This window comes from Thermobia domestica, chromosome 10 (assembly GCF_964235325.1).
Source record: "Thermobia domestica chromosome 10, izTheDome1.hap1.1, whole genome shotgun sequence".
In the NCBI taxonomy this organism is placed as follows: Eukaryota; Metazoa; Arthropoda; class Insecta; order Zygentoma; family Lepismatidae; genus Thermobia; species Thermobia domestica.
In genome coordinates, this window is record NC_137463.1 from 214,646,059 (window position 1) to 214,667,948 (window position 21,890).

Below are 21,890 nucleotides of genomic sequence, written 5' to 3' on the forward strand. Positions count from 1 at the left end.
TTGTTTTATACCGTAAAATCGATGAATATTGAATACTTTATAATACAAAAGAGGTATCTATTTTTAAACTGCCCTCACTCACTTTTGGAATGTGCACTTTGAAAATTATAACCCTAGGTGACTTTCACGTAGATGGAAGGGAAAATTGTTTGAAAAGGATGAAGAATTTCATGGCCTTATTCTTTCTATTAACTAAGGTATAGGGATAAAATTTCGTGGTCGAAACATCGCCACCCAAATTCCTGTGGGCAAAATCACGTGTAGCTAAAACTTCAAAATGGTGAGAGCGGACTGCGAGTTTTTTTTCTTCACATTCAAATTAGCGTTGTCTATGTCATCATCACTTGAAAACAACCGAACAATTTGAAATTAATTTTCTGTCTTCTATACTGTACTCAGATTTATTTTTAACTTGGAGAAAGGCGAAGTTTACTGTGCTAAAGGCATTTGAATTGAGTATAGTTTCTGTTCGTTATGAGGAGGGAAAATAGTATGTTAGTAACATTTTGTATTGGAGACAAGACTGCAAATGTCTATATCCGGGAATCTTTGAAAACAGGCATTTATCCAATAATAACACACATAGTCTTACCGTAATAATCTGTCCATATTATGGTTTATGTAAATGGAGGTTTAACTGTATGTACTATTTTTAGTGTTTATATATACAGCGGTATATTGAACATTCTACACTGAAGAAATTGATATGACGAAGTTTTGTCCCTCGAGATGTTGTACGTCGAGGTTTTGTCCTAGGTGAGATTTTGTCCCACCAGATTTTGGCACACGACGTTTCGAGTGGCACGGTACTCGACATGTGACATTGTGGTTTGCCAGATTATAGCTACGAGGTTCTGTTCTCAAGATATTGTACCCAAACCGCCAGTACATTACATATTTCTTTTAGTAGTTTATTAATGTTTCCTTGTATTATTTAATTTTATTTTTGTCCAGTTATTAGTATAATATATGTATTTTATAATTAACTTTATTTCTTTTGGTAATGTTAGAGGTAGAATTAGGTTAAGAAGTGTTTAGAATAGGTTTAGAATTTATTTTGCATTTATTCTATATATGTATTTCGTTCATTTCTGCCTTGATTTCTCACCTTTCTCAAAGCTTTAAACATATTTCTCTTCATTTTCATCAGTAGAACGACTTTCCTGTCTCAAAACATTCTGAAACCTCTCCTATAAATTTTCTTCAAATTTTAATTTAAAAATATCATTCATAAAAATTCTCCAGTTTCAGCCACCTTGATAGAAATACATCAAAATTACTCAATTTTAAGTTCATCATCTTCAGTCGTGTCTCATCTGGCGTCAGTAACATAGATTTACGAAATTATCAATAATTGGTTGCTTCTCTTTGAAGTATCTCGTAATTTGCTCATTAGCCGATCTTCGTATTATTACGTCACATTTTCTTTGTCTCGAATGGTGTCAGTTTTCAGGAAAGCAGTAGCTAGATGCTGCCCATGTATTATTTAAAAATAAAGTTGTTAAGAACGCTGCTGCAGAACAGATTTATGCAAAATTAATTTTAAAGTGATTCAACTGACAATTTTGCGATGTACAAGTTCGCAGTTGGACGGAACGGAGCGAACAGTGCAAAAATTTGGTGAGGCAGCTTCCTTGTTGATTTCGCCAGTATGGCGAATGCTGACATAATCTTATTTCTTTGAAGCTTAGAAACTTGGTCTTTTAAAGAAAACGGCAGAGGTTTATCATTAGATAAACCTGTTCAATCTAAGATACATTGCATCCCGAGTGGTGTGGAAAAGTTTCCTGGAGGAACTGAAATGTTAAACTTGGAACAAATGAAGATTAAAGCTCCTTGTTTATGAGTAGGACATGGTATGCTTATTCATTGAGGGACAACAGACCATAGAGTTGATGTCATGCTTATACAAAAAATACACTTTAGTGCTCGGATTACTACTTGGCGATTACCCATTGCATTGTCTGTCGACAGGATAGAGTCAGCAGACAGAAAGGAGGAATACTACTTATAATTAAAAAGGCATTCCCAATCAGGTTGATTACAATACTACGTACTTTGCAGGCACTTGATGTTGAGCTAATAACTACAAGCGTTCCATTAATATTGGCCACCGGGTACAGCTTCCCGGGCACACAACTAGAGCCCACTGACTTCAATGTTATTTGTAATTTAGGGCCAAAAGTCATATTAGCTGGAGATCTTAACACTAAGCACGGAGAATGGAACTCCATTACTCCATTACTCCTGTTGGAAACGTTTTACACCAAAATCTCCTCACGTGCAACTTCATCATCAGTGGTCCGCCAGACCCAACTCATCATTCAAAGTTCGGCGGACAACACTATGTGCTGACGTCGATCTTTGCTAAGATGTATCCTTTACTATCCATCCTTATGTCATCTCAGATTTAGAATGACCACGATCCACTCATTTTTACGTCTCACACGGCAGTATCGTTCATTCTGTCCCTATCTTTAAGTAAATAGAAACCGATTTGGGATATATTTAAACAAAAACTAAACACGATCTACAAGATCGGCCAACCACAATTGAGGACATCGATCAAGCGGTTTCTCACATCACATTAGCACTTCGAACAGCAGAGGCAGCGAGCTCCACTACTAAAGTCTCTCTAACGCACACTGGTCAATGCGACAGTCTATATCTGCAGATCTATATTCATTTAAAACGTTGGGCTAGACGCCGATGGCAGCACACATTACACCCAGCATACAAAACATTGTGGAATAAACTGCGTGCGAAGCTCAAGATGCTCACACAACCACAAAATCAACAGTACAGGGAAGATACTTTTCGAAATATCACAGAAAATTATTGGAAAATTTGGACATACTCTAAATCCTTTCAGCGTGCTACAAATGCTTCCAGAGCTAGAATCCTTCAAGGACCACAAGGACTAACTCAAGATCCTCAGTCACAAGCGGATATTTTCGTTGACTCTCTGGAAGAACAGTTCCAGCCTAACAGAGCACGTCTTGATCCCTATCTCAAATAGCACATCCGAAGCACACTATATAGCATAAATACACAAAACCACACACATGACATCACCTTATTTACACCTCGACAAATAGAAAGACATATCATGTGTCTCCCTGCAAAGACAGCATCTGGGCCCGACAGAATTCGGTCTGAGATACTAAAACATCCAACCAGAAAACTACTGGTCTTCCTAACCTATTTATTTAATGCCAACTTTCAATTATGCTATTTCCCGAAGACCTGGAAGGAAGCTCGTATTATCACCATCCCCAAGCCCGAGAAGAATCCACAACTCCCGGAAAACTATAGGCCGATAAGTCTTCTGTCACACCTGAGTAAATTCTTTGAACGTGTGTTTCTCTGGAGGCTGAAATCCCATGTAGTTACTAGAGAGCTTGTACCATTTGGGTTTAGTGACCAACATGGCACTACTACACAACTCGTGCGAGTAGTGTATCGTTTAACAGTGGATTTCAAGAGAAAACAACACACCCTTTGAGTCTACCTGGATGTCTCAAAAACCTTTAATGAAGTCTGGTTAGCTGGACTATTATATAAACTATACACGCAAGGTTTTTCAGATTGCATTTATTGCGTTCCTACCTCATTGGCAGAACATTTCATGTGTCTTTTGACGGTGTTAAATTCAGGTCTAGACCTAATAAACCAGGTGTTTCACAAGACGCTGTACTTTCACCGCTTTTATATAATCTGTATATAGCAGATATCCCGATCTTACCATATTGCTTTGTTGCAATGTGCGCCGATGATACTGCCTTTTTCACCACCAGTAGCTCACTTGTACAGTGGTACATCTACATGCAACGTCAACTCATAGGTTTTCGGGAATGGGCAAGACGTTGGAGAATCAAAATAAATGCAGACAAAAGCTGTGCTGTCCACAGTCGGAGACGCATCCGCTCCCCTCGAAATCTAAACTATGAGAACGCACGCGTTCCTCGTGATACGCACGCCAAATACTTGGATGTAACTTTAGATCGTGGTCTAACGTTCGCCGCACACATCAGAGACATAAAACAGAGAGCTTTACGAAAAATCTCAGCACTGTACCTTATCTTGCCCTGTACCTCCCTTTCTCACGAGGTCCGAATTCACATCTTCAAGATGATAGTCCTGGGTACAATCTCTTATGCATGCTCTGCCTGGCAACATGCTTCACATAGTCACATACAAATTCTCGAAAGTGTGCAAACTCGAGCTGGTTGTATAATCACTGGTCGCGACAGATATACACGAAACAGCCTGATTCTGGAAGATCTAGAGCTACCCACTGTCAGAGACTTTCTACGGCATATCCACAATAAGTTCTGGCGTACTTTACCCAGACATATAAATCAAGCTATAGCTAACATCAGTACCGAACACGCTCTGCGGAACGTCCATCGAACACCATGCCTTTAACATCTTTCCAGAACTGGTAAAGAAGTCATAATCAGCTACTCTGCGACAGTTGCAGATGTAGTCTCCCATACCTAACAAAACAATAGTAACATCCAACAAACCACCAGCACATCTTGACATATTCTTTATACCATATTACTCATGAAGTCAGGGGCTCCGGCCCAATACTCTATATATAACCTCAAAATTGCCGTGACCGTAACCGTGACCGTGACCGTGGTGTAGAGGGCACGCTAATAAATGTATTTTTCTACAATATTACTGTTGCACAGTTGGCCTCCCATTATATTACGCTTGTACCTCATTATATGTTATTTCTCACCCTTCAATCACCCCTCTGTATGTATATGTACTTAATGAATGACTAAATATTAAATATATGTACATCTCTTAAACCAACCACATTCAAGTTCAATACAACTCATATTTGAAGTAATTACCCGAAGAAAGGGCAAAACCCTTTAAATGGGTAAACGTGAAAAAAAGAGGGTGCAATTTGTGCTAGCTACACCATAGCTAACTAACTAAAAAAATAAAAAGATATCGGTTCGCTGTCTGCTTCAAAACGGGTGCCTACAATTTACGCATTCCGAAGGAGTGCATTTCAGTCATATGTAGTGGAGTCTACGTTCTGTTAGTATTTTTTTGCACTGTTTACTACAAGCTACGATGCGTGGAGAAATAGTCTGTATGCAGATGAGAAATAAAAAAAAAACATTGCTGGATTGGGTTTTAGTCTTCCTTTCATTAATTTCGTCCCTGACTGATTGAGTGCTTAAGTCTCCACATACAGATTTAAATGCAGTCAAGAACGGAGTTTTTACCATTCCTTTATGTGATTTTTCCATGTTTGTCTCGGTGAATGCCTAGCAACAGCTGGAAGTATAACATTCCTATTTTGTAATTTTTCAATTACACTTGAGATTTAACATGACCAGTAATGGTCTCGTTCCAGGATTACTGTCATTATCTATGACGTCATATCTTTCATAAGTTTTGACGTCATCATTTTTATCTGGAAAAGTAAAGAGAAAATATACGTAAAACGGACAAGAACAATAACATTCTCCATAGTGCTGAAAAGTCATTCTTCTGCAAGTTACTAAAAATCACGTACTTTTTACCCGTAAATTTTTCTTCTGTAATCAACATACTCAGGAAATATTATACTAGGATATAAATTAGCGGAAACCTATGTATAGTAAAAACAGATTTATTGTAAATATGATGTAGAGGTATCACTTTCCAGAGAAACTACAATCAAATTCACTTTCAAGGAAGTTAAAAACAGAAAGTTTGAAAGCGAAAGTGAAAGTATCAAAATAATGTATGGAAACAGGAAGCTTACAAGTGGAAAGTTAGATGTGAAAAATATATAAACCTTCCCAAAACTAAACAAGAGGTCAGATTTCGTATATCGATTGGACAGTCTCGTTTAATTTTCAGATGCACGAAGCATTCATCATGGTTATCGTCGAGCTAGGATCCTTATCCTTCAGTTTGGAACTTACATTTTTTATGTGAACAGTCATGTAAAGAGATATTGAACAAAAAGTTCATTAAGCACGGAGATATTCCTCTTTGAGAGGTCTTTTCTTAATTACAAAGTTCATGCTATTCAAATGTAACATTTCATGATTAGTGTGTCAACAATTAATTCAATGTAATTTCATTAAACTTCATGTTATTAAATATTCAAGATGCATCTAAATGTAAGTAGCTTCCATTTACTACAGAGAGGGCAATAATTATACCAATCTATATGCAATTTCATGGTTTCGAGTAAAATTTAAGTAATAAATCCATTCAATATTAACTCCATATAAAGTAACAAAGGATCCAAAAATGAAGGAACGAAACAATACGTTGTTCGTTTCTTGGTATAAATATAAAATATAATGCGTAAAGCTTTGAATATCGCAAAAATAACAACTGTCAGTTATTAGATATGCATTATCCCTTAGAAAGACGATGGTGTAGATTTGAAATAACATCTTAACAGTGATAGACAAATTGAATCGTTTTCACACAATCATTTTTGGCTGTGTACCATCTGACGGATCAGAAGCATTTAAAGGCAAGCCAAATTGAATGAGTATTGAATTTCAGTTTGTTTCCAAACCTGCGTTCATTCTTAACTTTTTAAATGGTTTGATGTAGGCTATGGAACTATAGTGATGATTATTAAAATTTCCTACGTAAATAATATTCATGAAAACATAAAAGTGACAAATTAATTTATTGATCATCTTATCCTACAGAATTCTATCCGATGGTATGTTAAAAATACAATGAAGTATGGGAATTAATAATGCTTGAATAAATTGCATGCTAAGTAACTGTCATACTTCAAAATATACTTCATTTTCTAGGAAATTGCTTTTATAATATTTTGCTAACATGCTTTATCTAAGTCTAAATACTTCGGATATCAAAGAATAGCGAGTATTTCCACGAGCTTCTACCGTTACTGAATTTTCTGAAACTAAACACTTTTGATAGTACGTAGTACTACTTATGTTGCTAATTACTTTAATTTTGAAAACTATTAGATGTATCTACCATTATTGGATTTCTGATACTTTTGGAAATTACTAACTTGATTAGAATTCTACGCGTCGGAAAATTATCACATACTAATTTTACTGGATCATTACAGCTCGAGAACTACTACTAGTATTATTTCAGCACAATTTAAAATGAAATATATTCTATGTATGCTTTCTAGAAATTTCCTGCTCTGGTACATCCATATTGAAGTCCTCATCTGTCTCAATATTTACCTTTCTTGAAGTTAACCTAAATATCTTCTTCTACTAAACTTAACCTACATACTTAACGTGTTCGCGAAATTATCTCATTGTTGAGTTGCACATTAACTTACTTTATATTTATTTTGATATTAGAAATTAATCATATAATTTCAACTTGCCTTGGAGTTACTCAAGTACATTTTACGTGGTATTCAATACTCGAGGTGCAACTGAAAAGTACGAGGAGAAGTCGAAAATAAGTTTTCCCCAGGCGACTGTGAACAGAAGTGGGGATGCAAGACCAAAAATAGCATGTTACATTAAAGATCAGACGTACCTCTATTTTTCCACCTAGGTACCAAGTACATTGAGACATTTGTCATACCGGTCTTTAAGCTTCAAAAAATTCAGGGCTCAGCATAATGAAGAAGCGTCGAACAGCTTCTGTGACTACAGCATTGCTTCCAAAGCACTTTAGTCATGACATTCATCATTCTGACATTTTTGTCTGTAGTGGCCGTGCACGTCCTTCCACGTCTCGGTGTGTCCATCACTTGCTGCTGCCCCTCACTGAATTGGCAACACCATCTCTGCATGATTTGTTTCGACATCACATCAGGCCCATAGACTTCTACGAGGCGGTTATGGATTTCTGCTTCCGATATGCCACGTGCACATTCATAGCGGACAACCGCTCGCACTTTCTCCTTTGACTACGACGTCAAACCGCGCTTTCTCTCCATAGCTACCAGGCCGAAAGGAAGCATTTGTGCACCCATGTCAGCCTATACTTTTTGTGTTATTTTGGTGTCACGAATCACCTCCCAAACGTTGTAGGTGTTGTTTTGGAACTCTCTGTATATGAAGAATGCATTAATAAACTACTCATTTTTTTGTAGAACTAGATTTTATTTATACCCGTTTATTACTCTGTCATAAATCTATTAACGTTTGTACAACTTTCATTTCTGCTCATACTAGCTTCAGTTTACATCAGGTATGATTGAATTTTTGAAAAACAATTGGAAGCTAAACAGACTGCGCATACACACAAGTCACACTTTAGGTAGGTCGTAATAGAGAATGCTGAACCATGAAATGATTCGTGTTAAAATGATCGTAAATATTTAATAATTAGGAGGCTCGATATGTAAATCGGCTGAACATGGGAATTTATTTCATTGTGTATTAATTTGGAATAGAATATAATATGAAATATTATTATAACATTACTACTACTACTACTGTTACTATTAATTCTACTAAACGACTATGACTACTACTACTACTACTAATATAGTAAACTAGGACTCCAAAAACAATTACCTCACCAATAACACTTGACGAATGTAAGAGACTCGATGGAGCTTGCACCCGTGTTTTATATCTGGTAATTTCGTGCATTACTATTACGCCACAAGTTATTTGTGTAAAGATGAAAATTAAACTACTTGTTATGGAAGATAACGTCTCCGTTCCATATTTTACCTACAAATATTTCGAATCCTAACGAACAGGCCTGATACCATTTAAGAAATTCAAAATATCATATTTTATCCTTTCAAAAGTAGAAGTTAATTAAGGTGGGAAACACTATAAAATAGTGTGACTAATCTTAAAATCTGTGAGGCAATGCCAAATTGAGGAACGTTTCGCGATATTTTTCTCATTGAGAAATGTCTATGTAACTTGCTACTGTGTTATAGGACAAAATAAAGAGATCCCAAAACTCACAAAGTCACTTATGTGACGAATGTCTCTTTACGCAAGCTTCAGTACCTAATCTCGTCTTACATGAAAGAAGTTTAACAGGTTTTGTGGAATATGAAGTGACTTATTAAGGTAGGTAATGGTTACTTCGTTGAACTTGCATCCAGAAACTCCATGTTTAAGTCTCACAATATCCAAAGTTTTCAACAAGCTTCAATGTCAATTTAAATATATACCCAATTAACAACCAAGAGCTTTTGTGTAGAAGAAAACAGGGAACCAAATGATAAGAATGAAAGGGAATTGGGGTACGTAAATGATTGCAGACAAAAAACTGAAAATTTATTTCTTTCAACTATTCTCAATTAGATGACTTCAGTTTTGTTCAGTCATTTTCTAATCATTTTCAACTACGTATGTTTAGTGTGTTTTTCCTCTCATATCCAATACATAATGAAATAAAATGATATACCTACAACGAGTTATAATGTGATTGATAGTGTCCATCGGAAAGCACGTTCAAAACTAAAGAGAAATTATCTTATAATGGGGAAATGGTTCGTGCATGATCCATTCTATAACAAAACCCTGTTTCACTTCTGCCAATTTCTGTCGTTGCGGAAAATGTTAAATTTTGATTGAAATGCATATCTGTGCAGATGTTTGGACGCTTCAAATACGTACTGAAGCTCAAGTAATGGAAATGGAGCATTCAAACACCTAAATTGTTTTGTTGGCGACATATTACAACAAATTGTACAGATTGTTCACGACAAGTCTCCTGTATATTTGAACTCTTACTCCTATAGTTTTACTTGTGTTAGTGTAATTTGCACATATTCAGGCTTTAGTTGAGGTTCATGTTCTGAATGATATTATTCTTGATTTTCAGGGAGATTCCGGCGGTCCTTTGGTTTGTCCTATGGAAAATGGTAATGTTCTTGTAGGAGTGGCCTCATTTGCTAGAAAAGCATGTGCTCCGGAGAAAGCGGCCAGTGTTTATACAAACGTAACATATTTCGGAGACTGGATTCACAACATAACATCAATTCCAAAAGGTACGTAACACAAATTGTAAATAGACAAATATACAATAAATGTTAAATATTGAAATATATTGCTAAGATAGAGAAACTCTGTTTGTAATAAAGTATTGTAATTCATAAATACCGACAGATTTACGTGATGTGGTGAGCTTTTATTTTAGGTTTTAGGTTCTGTGATGTTACAATAATGAAACAATCATTCTTAAGGAATCAAACCAACGAATAAATTGCTTCAATTAAATCTTGCCTCAATACAAAGTTTAATAAGGACAATAGAAAACTGATTATTAGAAAAAATAACAGATGTGCCTGTTCAGATCATATGCCACACTAACATATACACTTTTAAATATTTATTGGCTTGGATTAGATTTGTGTTTAGTGTCTCTTTTCAGCAGCGACGCTATGCGAGACCTGGACGTACATCTTAGCGAGAGATACGAACTACATGAATCTTCCCCGAGAACTCTATTGTTTACTTTCTAATACTTATTGTATAATACTATAAATTTTGTTATAAAGACGATTAGACATGATACTATTTCCTATCACACATTGTATCAAAGAATTCATTAAATTTAATTTGAATGTATGCAATATTTAGTTCAATCCAATTTTTGGTTGAGAATTATTTCGGAAGTCAAATCAGAAATAAAAGATAAAGGGCATAATGGAAATTGATGAGTGTCATTTGAACAAAAGGAAAGATAATAAAAGGCAGAACTATGAAAAGCTAATCATACTGGGCAGTCGCTGGGTACGAGAGAGGCTCCAGAAGGATCTTCCATCAAGTAATAAAATATTGTGATACTCGAATCTTAGAAGACGTCATCCGGTGCAACGTAGAGCCAGAAAATATCATAACCAACTACAAATGTGGCTATCACAGCATTAAATCTCTGTGCAAAGTTAAACATTACAAAAAGAGTAAACAAAATATCTCATTAGTAGTGAATATTGTAACCATGGACTCAATGAAAAGGCCATCTTGATATCACAAATAACAATTGAAATTTCCTTGGGGAGAACTACGCAAACGTATAGGGTATGAGATTCAATGACGTAATGAGATTCAATTCGCCCCATCTTACGCCGATGAATAAACAAGCGATTCGGACAAACATATTGGTAAGTGCAGCTTGTTATGTAATTGAGTTATTAGATGGAAAGGGTTGGGCTTGAACCATAGAACAAAATCTATGTACTTTGATTTCCGTGATATACCTACGTATGACAAGAGAAGTTTGTTTAATATGTGTCATTGTGCTGAATTGCATAGGGATATTGAATTTTGTTTTAAGCTTACTTGGAAGGTAGAACATTTGATATACCATTATGTTTCTCCCGAGCCATTCAATATATTCATCAACAATCTTCTCAAAAGAAATCTAAAACGCGCCAAGGAAGAGACTTACCAGACCTACCTTACCAGAGAGTTGCCAGACCTGCTCTCTTGAAGCCTACCGAAATAAGCTTCGGGCAGTCGTATGGGTAAGGTGACCCCTTTAGAGAGGTCGCTCTACGTTCTATTACAGTATGTTTAATTAGTTCTGAAGTGATGGGGCAATGGGACATTGTATTACTTAATTCGAATATACAGTCCATTAGTCAAAACTCGATTAAAAGTCAGAAGGCTCAAAGTCTCTAATTTTTCATGGGGATCATTATTATGACGCCTTTGTATCTTTTCATCTTTTACTTTGCGATGTTGAAATGTAGTACACAGACTAATCAAGACAAGCAGATATAAATAAAAGATCTGAAAATGTATGTTTATCAGGGTGGACCATTTATCTTGATACACCCTTGTGACATTGAACTAATGGGCAAAAACAATGAAATTGTGCACCATGTAAATATCGGACGAGGGACATTGTGTCACATACTTTGTGATACCACAAGATTAACAAAGTAGCCTACCCAACATAGTTATATTTTTTCAAATGACAATTTCTCATGATATTACATATTTCAAATCTGTATGCTAAATAAAAACTTGCAATGTTACACTTATTATTCAGCTTCATAATAAGGTCTCTAAAAATCATCTGCTACGAGTACAATCATCAAAATTTTGGTGACCACTACCCCAGTAATAACGCAAGTGAGAAGATGAGGCAATGCCCATCCAAATATTTTAATATCTACTGCTTTGGCCGTAATCTGATGGATTTCGAATGGATGCCAACTAAGTTACAAAGTATTGAACATTTTACGTTCCTTTCAAAAGATCGTCTACGTAAGTACTTCATCCAGTTACACAGATGATTTTCAATAAATGTGAAGATCATAATGACATTTACAACAATTCGATTGAACTATTCTGGAGATATGATAAAAACTGTCGAAGCTTGCAAAACAGCTTAAAATTATGTAGTTCCAAGTACTCCTTATAAATACACCTACCAAAAGGTATTTTTGTAATATTCTAGAAGCAGAGTAAATAAGAAATTGTTTTAAAATGTTACGAAAAATACGCCATTTCAAGCAATATATCAAGTTTTACCCTCCCTCTAATATCTCTCGAACGATTTGAGATATCAAATTGCTATAAACAGCATTCACATCTTTATTTCTAATGAAAAGTATGTAGGTAATTGAATGTGATTCTTATTTAATATATTTTAGAAAGAAATTCCTTTGAAAAAAGTCAAATTTTTGATTATTCTGACTTTATTTAAACTAGTTCAAAATATGTCATATGATGACAGTAGTATTCAACATTAAGGTATTATTGCGTATATTACAGGTTTGAACGTGTATTATTGCGTACGTTTCACTTGCAATATTATTGTTGTAGAACTTCCAAACTTTGGTTGTTTTTCAATATTTGTGATACTGTAACGTCAGTAGTTTGCAACGCTGCATGAAATATGTTGTATTGTAAGTTTTCGTTTACATGTAGATTTGATATACGTAGATAGTCTGATGTAGTGCTATTTGCTATTTGATAGTGATAGTGCTATTTGGAAAAATACAACTTGCCAACAATGGCAACGTTGAGTTGGCAACAATGTTAATCTTATGGTAATACATGATATATCACACAATGTTCCGCTGCCGATACATGTATGATACAAAATGTTATCATGTTTTGTCATATATATTCTCGGCAAAACTTCGATTCCAACGAGTTCTGACTCCAGGTTGGCCTTTCCAAATTTGTTGAACAGTCCAATTAAGACATTTGAGCATGAATGATATGAAGTTTGAATTAAAATAAAATCAAAACACCTACATTATATTCTATTTCTTTTGGAAAATAGATTATTTAGTGTGTGCGGATTGAAATTTGGTGTGTAGAATTATTATGACGTGTAGAGCCAAATAAGTTCAATTTTTTTTCTCAAAACGTCAAAAGGACTAAACCTCGTCACTGATCAAAATACTATTATTTGCAAGTTCTGAATTTTAGTTCGTAAATCTTAATATAATTTTCCGCTTCCATTAGACATACTATGCAATATTTTGTAGGCCAAGATCGGTTTCCTGGTTGGCTTGGAGTTGTCCCTTGTAAGTATGGGAGATATATGAGGTATTAACCGAAAATTTAACATGGGATCCGAAGCACATGAAATCCCATCGTAAATCGTCTGGGATTAATTTCTTTCATAATCACATTAAACAATTAATTATTATAAATATTAGTTTGTTCTCAGAAAGACCACAATGAATAAATGATAATAAAGGTACACCTTGTCTCAAAAAGGTTGAGCGCATTCTTTATTGGTGTTTTGAGGCAAAAATTTTCTAAGTCCAGCTTCGGGTATCTTCGGGAAAAAGTAAGCCAGGTTCGAACCTCCAAGCCAGCCTTTGCAATCGGGAAAAAGTTTGCAGATGTGTTTTTCTTCTTTTAAATATAATAAGACTTGTTACCAAGTGTTTAAAAAAGCAACATTGATTGAAATACTTAATGATACAATATTTCGAAACCTTTTTTTTTAATGTCAGCACATGCTTGTTTGTCATTTAGCTCTCCATACGTAATGGAACATTTAAATACGTTAAAGAATTTTTCCATATGTAAAAGAATGCTCAAAGTTAAGAAATAGAATATAATTATCGCCTGAGTACTAAAATAAAAGTCAAAGTAGAACAGAAACAGCGTTTGTAATGGATATGAATGTCATAATTATCTTGAGATCCGTTATACATTGCTAGAAGCATAGTGCTAGAAGTCCTTGTGTTAGCTCATTGGTAAGCTGTCGGATTTCAATTCATAAGGTTAAGAGTTCGAATCCCGTCAAGGTTAATCATTTTTTAAAATTATATTTTCCGCAATGCATGAAAAATTATATAAAATAATTACATTAGAATACATAAGTTGTGTATATATAACAATCATTGCAGAACATAGTAATTATTATGTTTAAAATATAACATCTGAGATAATTTTCACAGTAGGTCGGTATTATATATGAGGATGTAAATACAAGTTAGGAAAATCATTTAATAGCAATAAATAAGTTATGTAGTGTATTTATTTGCATCTATTTGTCATACAGATGTAACTTCTCAATGTTCTCATTACAGCATGTCATTTACATTCGTGAAATACAATATATTCCTACGGATATAGAAAGTGTATAAACAGAGTATCCAAGGTCGTATCCTGCTTCAAGACACATAACTTTTCCCGATCCCCTTAACGTCACGGGAAGAAACACAAATTCTCATTAGAACGGAATGTCGTGACTTAGAGTCTCATTCGAATACGTTGAATATGCTTTTGTATATTCATCTCTCTCTCTCTCTGTTTCGCTTTGTTTATGTGTGTGTGTGTGTGTGTGTGTTGCGGAATATCCCAAGTTGAATACATCATTTGCAAAGTATATGAGCATCATTGTCCTCGAATACCAGCAATTGAAAATCGTGTTTGGGTGCGTGTTCATGTTAGCTCACTGGTAGAGTACGGGCTTGGTAATGAAGAGGTCTTGAGTTCAAAACATGCAGCGATTTATCGTTTTTTTTTGTTAGTAGAATTGCACTGAAATCGGATACAAGGAGTGGTTTACTTCTAGAAATATTTTCAGAAGCGTTTAGGTAGCCCTGAAAAGGGCTGTTTTCGGGAGTTAAGGCGGGGACATTAATATTGTGTCCAAGACCCTTCTGAATTTATTACACGCTCCATTCTTCTGGGCATGGAATCCATTACATGGGTGACAAATCTATCTCCTTACCCTACCTCCAGCCATGCTTCGGAAACAAGATGCCACAGGTCATCCTGAGTTCTTGGTGGATCTGCCTCAGGCCAACTTTCCCTTAGAGTACGCTTCACTTCTGCCCACATATTTTCCATGAGATTGAGGTCTGCTCCACGAGCGGCCAGTCGATTAAATCAATCTCAGGCTGCCCTGCGAACCATTCCTGAATCACACGGGAAGTATGTATTGGCGACTGGTATTGCTGGAACTGAATTACACCATCAGGCTGAAATACTCGTACAGATAGCACCATGATATTACTGATAATGTCTAAGTACTGAGCATTGTCCAGATGTCCTTCAATTTTATGAAGCTCTCCTGCTCCGCGACTGGAAATCCAACCCCAACATAAAATAGATACATGGCCACTGCGATTGCAAGCAGCCGCATATCCATGGTAATATCGGGTGCCTCTCGGACGATACACAAAACGGCGTCCCTCCTTTGATGTTGTGAATATGGATTCATCTGAGAAAACTACGTTTTCCCAATTGAGACCCACATTCGCCTGTGCAAACGCGAGACGGTAAATTTTGTGGTCGTCTGAGAGTTTTTCCTTCACGGCAGCAACACGGCCACGTAACCCAGCATGACGAAGCCTTCGCAGAGCTGTATGCTTTCTACCAGGAAAGAGAGAAACTTCCCTTAGCTGTCTAGACGTCCTTAGTGGGTCTAACCGGGCTTCGTTTACTAATCTCGCATCTTGGGCTTCGGTTGACACATGCGGACGACCAGGAGATCGTAAATTATCAGTCTGACCTGTAGCACCATATTTCCGAATCCATCGCCTTCCTGTAGAGGCCGGGACACCTACTCGCCTGCTAGCTGCAGTTGCAGAATAACCTTCCAACTCCCATAAAGTAATTACTGCTGTACGTCTATCCATAGTTACCAATGTTCTGAGCTGTGAGAAGGAAGCAATAGGTAAAAGCTAGTACCTGACGTGTGATTGGTTACTTGCACGACACGCCTATTGTGGGGAACAGCGTTGCCAGATCTAGCATAATGATGCTAGATCTAGCATAATTTGCATGTCTCTAGCATCTAGCATCTTGCTTTTAGCATCCTGCCCAAATCTAGCACAATTTCAGCAAGTTTATCAAAAAGCCGTAAAACCTGGAGATGAGAAAGAAGTTGGTCGTGGGAAGAAAAAGAACGGCAGAAATGTATCCTCTTCCATTGATTCATACAGTCGGTAAACCATACAGGCAGTCTTATTTTCCGAAGTAAGTTCGAAACGTCTTTGGGCTTTTTTGTGGCTCCATCCAGGGTTTTCTAATCCTTTAACTGCGAGGCATGGGCGGAGCTATGGGGGCCATTCTCCCCCCAACTTTTTGACAACTTCACCATCTTTATTTCTGACTTCATGATCATATTTATTCCTGAACTGACAGCTCCGAGACCGACCAAAAATCTCCCCCCCCCTCAGCAGACGATTCCCAACTCCGCTTATGCTGCGAAGTAATTTTCTTTCAAAATATGTAAACAAAAACTTTGCATTTATTTATACGATATATACGCCATTGAGTCTGGCAACGACTGCATTAATTTAGTTGAGTTAAAATTTTGGTGCGTAAAGTATTGAGTTCTATCCATGCATTCTTTCTCTGTGTGTATTTTAAGTTACGTTATCGTATCTCAACTTCGTTTTTTTAAACTCCTGAATTAGTAATTATGAGGATCTAGCATAATTTGACCGAATCTAGCTTAAGTTCGATCAGGTTTTGGAATAATTCCGAGCTGTGAGTCTGGCAACGCTGGTGGGGAACGACTTGGTCAACGACTCGCGAAAGAAATCTGAAAATGGTGCGCCGTAATAATAATATCAAAAACAGTTTTTATAAAGGAATATTAATACATACGAAAAGCTGTTTAAAGAGTGAATTGTTATACTGACTTTACACGTATAAAAACATATACCATATACTAAACAGATTGAGCGATATGATGATAGCTGTTTTGAGACAAACTCTTTCGAAGTCCAACTTCGGGTATCTTCGGAAAACAGTAAACTAAAGCTGCTGGTTCGAACCTCCAAAGCCAACCTTAGTAATCGGGAAACGATGTACAGATATGTTTTTCCTTCTGTTAAATATAATAAGACATGTTGAATTGGTATTAAGTGTAGAAAAAAGTAACATTGAAATACTTAATGATACAATATTTCGAGACTATGTATTCACACTCTCGTTTCGTCATTGTGATTTCCATACGGAAAAGAGCATTTACGTATGAGCTCAATTATATTTCAGAAGCAGCTTCCGAAAAGCGGTCATGTTAGCTCAGTGGTACACCACCGAGCGTTTAAATCGTGAGTTCGATACCCGTTCAGGTGAAATTCTTTTATGATATTCTACTTTCCTCAATGCATGAAAATTATGTAAAATAGTTACATTACAATTCATCAGTTGTATATATCAGTTGAATATATATATATATATATATATATATATTCATATCATTTCAGGACATAAGTAATTCTTATCTTTAAAATATAGCATCTGAGGTATTGACAGAACGTCGGTGTGTTATGTGTGAATATTGAATACAAATTTAAAAAATCGTGTAATAGCAATAAATAAGTTATGTAATGTATTTATTTGCAGCTACTTTCATCGCAGATAACTTCTCAATATTCGCATTACAGCATTTAAGTAGAACATATCGAAAATCGGATCGTGGTCCAAGACAAAAAACTAGCTAGCCCCAAACTGTCACGTAAGAAATTCGCGAATCGCAAAAGTAAAGTGAAGAGATTGAGAGCGGTAATTCCTTAATCGCTCTCTCTCAACTCTCTCTTATCTGCATTTATACACATAAAAGTGTATGTATGTATGTACCAACATAACTCATGTATGCCTAGAGCAGGGTTTCTCAACCTGGAAGTCGCGGCCCCTAGGGGATCGCGAAGATAGGCGGAAGAGATAAATATAGTTAGAATCTAATACCAGAAATTATTTTTAAATATTATTTTTAATTTTGTTCTGATAGGCATACTTTTATTTTTTATACACACTGTAAAGAACAATAAAAAAATAAGTCTACTGAACATTTTCAAAGGGTGTAGAATTCGTGTTACTATTCTGTTCAAAGTCTCTTGTCGTCGCGAATTCTGTCGAGAAATTTGAAGCTTAAAATATACAAAACGATAATCATGCCTGTTGTTCTGTATGGTTGCGAAACATGGTCGCTTACTCTGAGGAAAGAACATAGACTGAAAGTATTTGAGAACAAGATCCTTAGACGAATATTCGGACCCAAGAGGAACGGGAATGGGGAATGGCGGAAACTTCATAACGAGGAACTACAAAATTTATATGGTTTACCCAACATTGTTAGGGTCGTCAAGTCTAGAAGGCTTAGGTGGGCAGGTCATGTAGCTAGAATGGAAGAAAGTAGAAACGCTTTCAAAATCTTGACTGGAAGACCAATCGGAAAACGACCATTAGGAAGACCTAGGCGCAGATGGGAGGACAATATTAAGATGGATCTCGCTGAGATAAGAATACAAAGTAGAAACTGGATCCAATTGGCTAAGGATAGAAGTCAGTGTAGAGCTTTTGTGAACGCGACATTGAACCTCCGGGATCCATAGGCCATAGAGTTAGTTAGTTAGTAGAGTTGTTTAAAAATGAATTTAAATCAAAGAGGTATGATATAAAACTAATAAGAACTGTATATAGAAATACTAGAAAAATACACATGCAACAAAACCTGCACATTGAAATACAATTAAAATTAAAACCTAATGAGACACCTAAGCATGGTGTAATTTCACTAGTGCAGCAATGTCCGGCTCAATCTCCATGACGAACATTATCAAGCCATTTTGAACTGATAAGCGATTTCTTATCTTTGTTTTAATGTTTACCATAAAAAAAACACTTTCGCACAAGTACGATATAGCAAATGGAATTATTACTTTTAAAGCAGCAATCCCCAGACCAGGATATTCTTCTCTCCTCATCAGGCAGAACTTGTCCAAGTCTTCGTTACAAAAAACCAGTTGCAAAGACTTGTCGCATGATCATTCTATTATTTGCTCAAGAAGTTGTGGGCTTAGATCGGATACGTTAATGGCCTCTTCAATGAAGGAGTTTAACATCCATCTTGAACCAGCACCTTCGTCATTGGGAATATAGATATTACAGTTACTGTATCCACTGTCAGTGCCGGGCGCCGAAAAAAGGGGCCACACATTTCGGAGGAAGTGTGTTACTCATGTTAGGAAAGTGCATGTGCACATGTGTAAAATAGAAGGAAAAACGTAATAAAATGTGCTCAAAATTAAGAAAAGGTAGGGTTTATTTTGAAAATGTTATTGAGCTTCGTGCCAACCATGGTGGCGCTTCGTAGCTAGTCTGTCGACGTCACTCATATATACGGTGACATCGTACTATACTCTCGCCCCGGGCGCTGATTTTCCATGGCAGTGTTCACTATAAACAAAAAAATGGATTCTACTATTATAGAAATAGGTATGTTAAAAATCCCACACAAGCTTATTATAAAACAAATTATAAAAGGGTCGCTGGCAAGAGGATGTGATAAAAGGGGATCGTGATAGGAATTAGATTGAGAACCACTGGCCTAGAGTAATTTTAACCACATTTCTTATAGTTTCAAAAAGAGTGCTGTCGGGTTACCTATGGTGAATGGGAGGGGGATACATATAAAATATTGCTAGAAAATGATCGATATTAGATTCATAGTTTTCGGGGTCGCTTAGATAAATAGTGTGACTTTCAATTTCGCTTAACTCCGATTAAGCTCTCATTAGTAGGGATGGGCACGAACGACTTTTCTTTGAAACTCGACTCGACTCGAAACAGACATCTTTGATGTCTACTCTTGGACTCGCCGCGAAAAATATCTTCCAACTCGACTCGGATTAGAGTCAAGTCGAACCAAAGCGAGCCAAATCCTGTGTGTAGTCCTACCTAGACAATACATAGACAATAATTATTCTATCATCAATTATACTACTATTACTACAATTAATAATAATAATAATAATAATAATAATAATAATAATAATAATAATAATAATAATAATAATAATAATAATAATTATTATTATTATTATTATTATTATTGTTATTATTATTATTATTATTATTATTATTATTATTATTATTATTATTATTATTATTATTGACAACACCGTGTACAAACATGAACAATAGATGGTTAGTTAAGGAATACTAAAAGCTAGTTGACTGCCGACGTCGGTAGTCATGAACTCTACAAGGCAAAGATATCGTTCATTACTCTAAGCTGTAAGCGTCGGTGGATAACAGATGGTCAACTATTGACCTCTCGCCAGAAATTGGTGGCCCCGCAGCGACGATCCGTGGTGGCCCAAGTTCCATTTTGAAAACTTTACTACCAGCAGCAGAGACGCGATGAAACGCCAACGAACCACAAAATTACTCTCCCAAAATATGTCAAAATCCCTATATGTGTGATTTGTTTACATTTAGGTGAATCAAAAAAACACAAAACAAATACCCGGGGTGGACGCAAACTATCAATATTACGATTACTAGGCACGTGTTCTTCTGATTTCCCCACGGAAACGATCATAAAAAGCTTGGTTGTTGAAGGATAAATCATTGACGTCTTAATTTAGCCAATCAGACAAACCCCTACATCTCGAGTTCTAGAAGGTGATACCGTGAACCATTTCAGATTTATTGCTTCCTGGTGGAGTACTATCCATGAGCAAAATTTGAGCATAATAGCCGACATGCATCTTCGGTGCCTCTTATCTTTAGTACAATTTTAACCAGAGATGGTGTGGGTCAATGAAAATTTGATCCACGACCCACCATGACCCACTATCACTCACCACCCAAATGTCCAATTGGCCCACTCTGACCCATCAATCATCGTAATCCACTCTGAAACCACCACCAACTATGAACCACTCTGAACCATTGTGACCAACTCCGACCCACCAAAACCCATCGACATCAACTCTGACCGATGGCCCACGTCCTCCTCTCCACTGGCTAAAGAGGTTACACTTGTAATAAAACAAGACTGTGAAATTATCACTTATCGGAGTTTGAATTTCTACCGTTAATGGCTCAAGCACCTCTCTGTTACAATACTGGTGGGTCTGACCTTTACGATATATAATGGCAAAGTGTTTCTCATCTTCCAAATTAAAATGAATTTAAATTTATCCTATATAATTATTTCTTTGTTGCCTTACAGACACATTTCAGTAGAAAATAGGGTGAAATTTGAAAGTTTCAAATCAAGGAAAAGTAGACCAACGTAAAAAAAAAAAAAAAAAAAGAGAGAGAGAAACTAATTTTCTATATAATTAAGCATGCCGTACTAATTGAAAATGCCCATGTAATTAAGTTTAGACTACAAATTTTATGGCCATTTTTCTCTAACTTTATGGCTTGATTGCCTTATGCTCGGAACGCTCCATATATTAAACACCAGCTTCAGCAATTATAAATAGAAAGCAGTGGGTATAAAATTCAAAAATAATTTTAGTTTGCATTACTCAATTTGTTTCTCAACTAATATCAATCGTTTTCGATTATTTTTACAAATCAACCCACTATCAATTTCCAATATATAGAAAATGCGCCCCCGCCCCCCGCTCATAAAAGATAATTTAAACAATGCCAGGACATATTCTCTTTATTTTTAATAAAGAGTTATATGCTGAATTTCAGCTCTCAGTTGAACGGCTTGTGAGATACTAAATTTTTCGCAAAAATTCG

The 21,890-nt window shown here is 36.1% G+C and overlaps 1 protein-coding gene across 1 annotated transcript in view; it reads left to right on the plus strand.

Annotated features, from left to right (window-relative positions):
* The window catches only part of LOC145661770 (trypsin I-P1-like), a 118,080-nt gene that overhangs the window by 84,677 nt on the left and 11,513 nt on the right, over positions 1-21,890 (plus strand). The window contains exon 8 of the mRNA XM_081727105.1: positions 9,784-9,949. Coding sequence (XP_081583231.1) covers positions 9,784-9,949 — 166 coding nt within the window. The remainder of the gene's footprint in view (positions 1-9,783; positions 9,950-21,890) is intronic.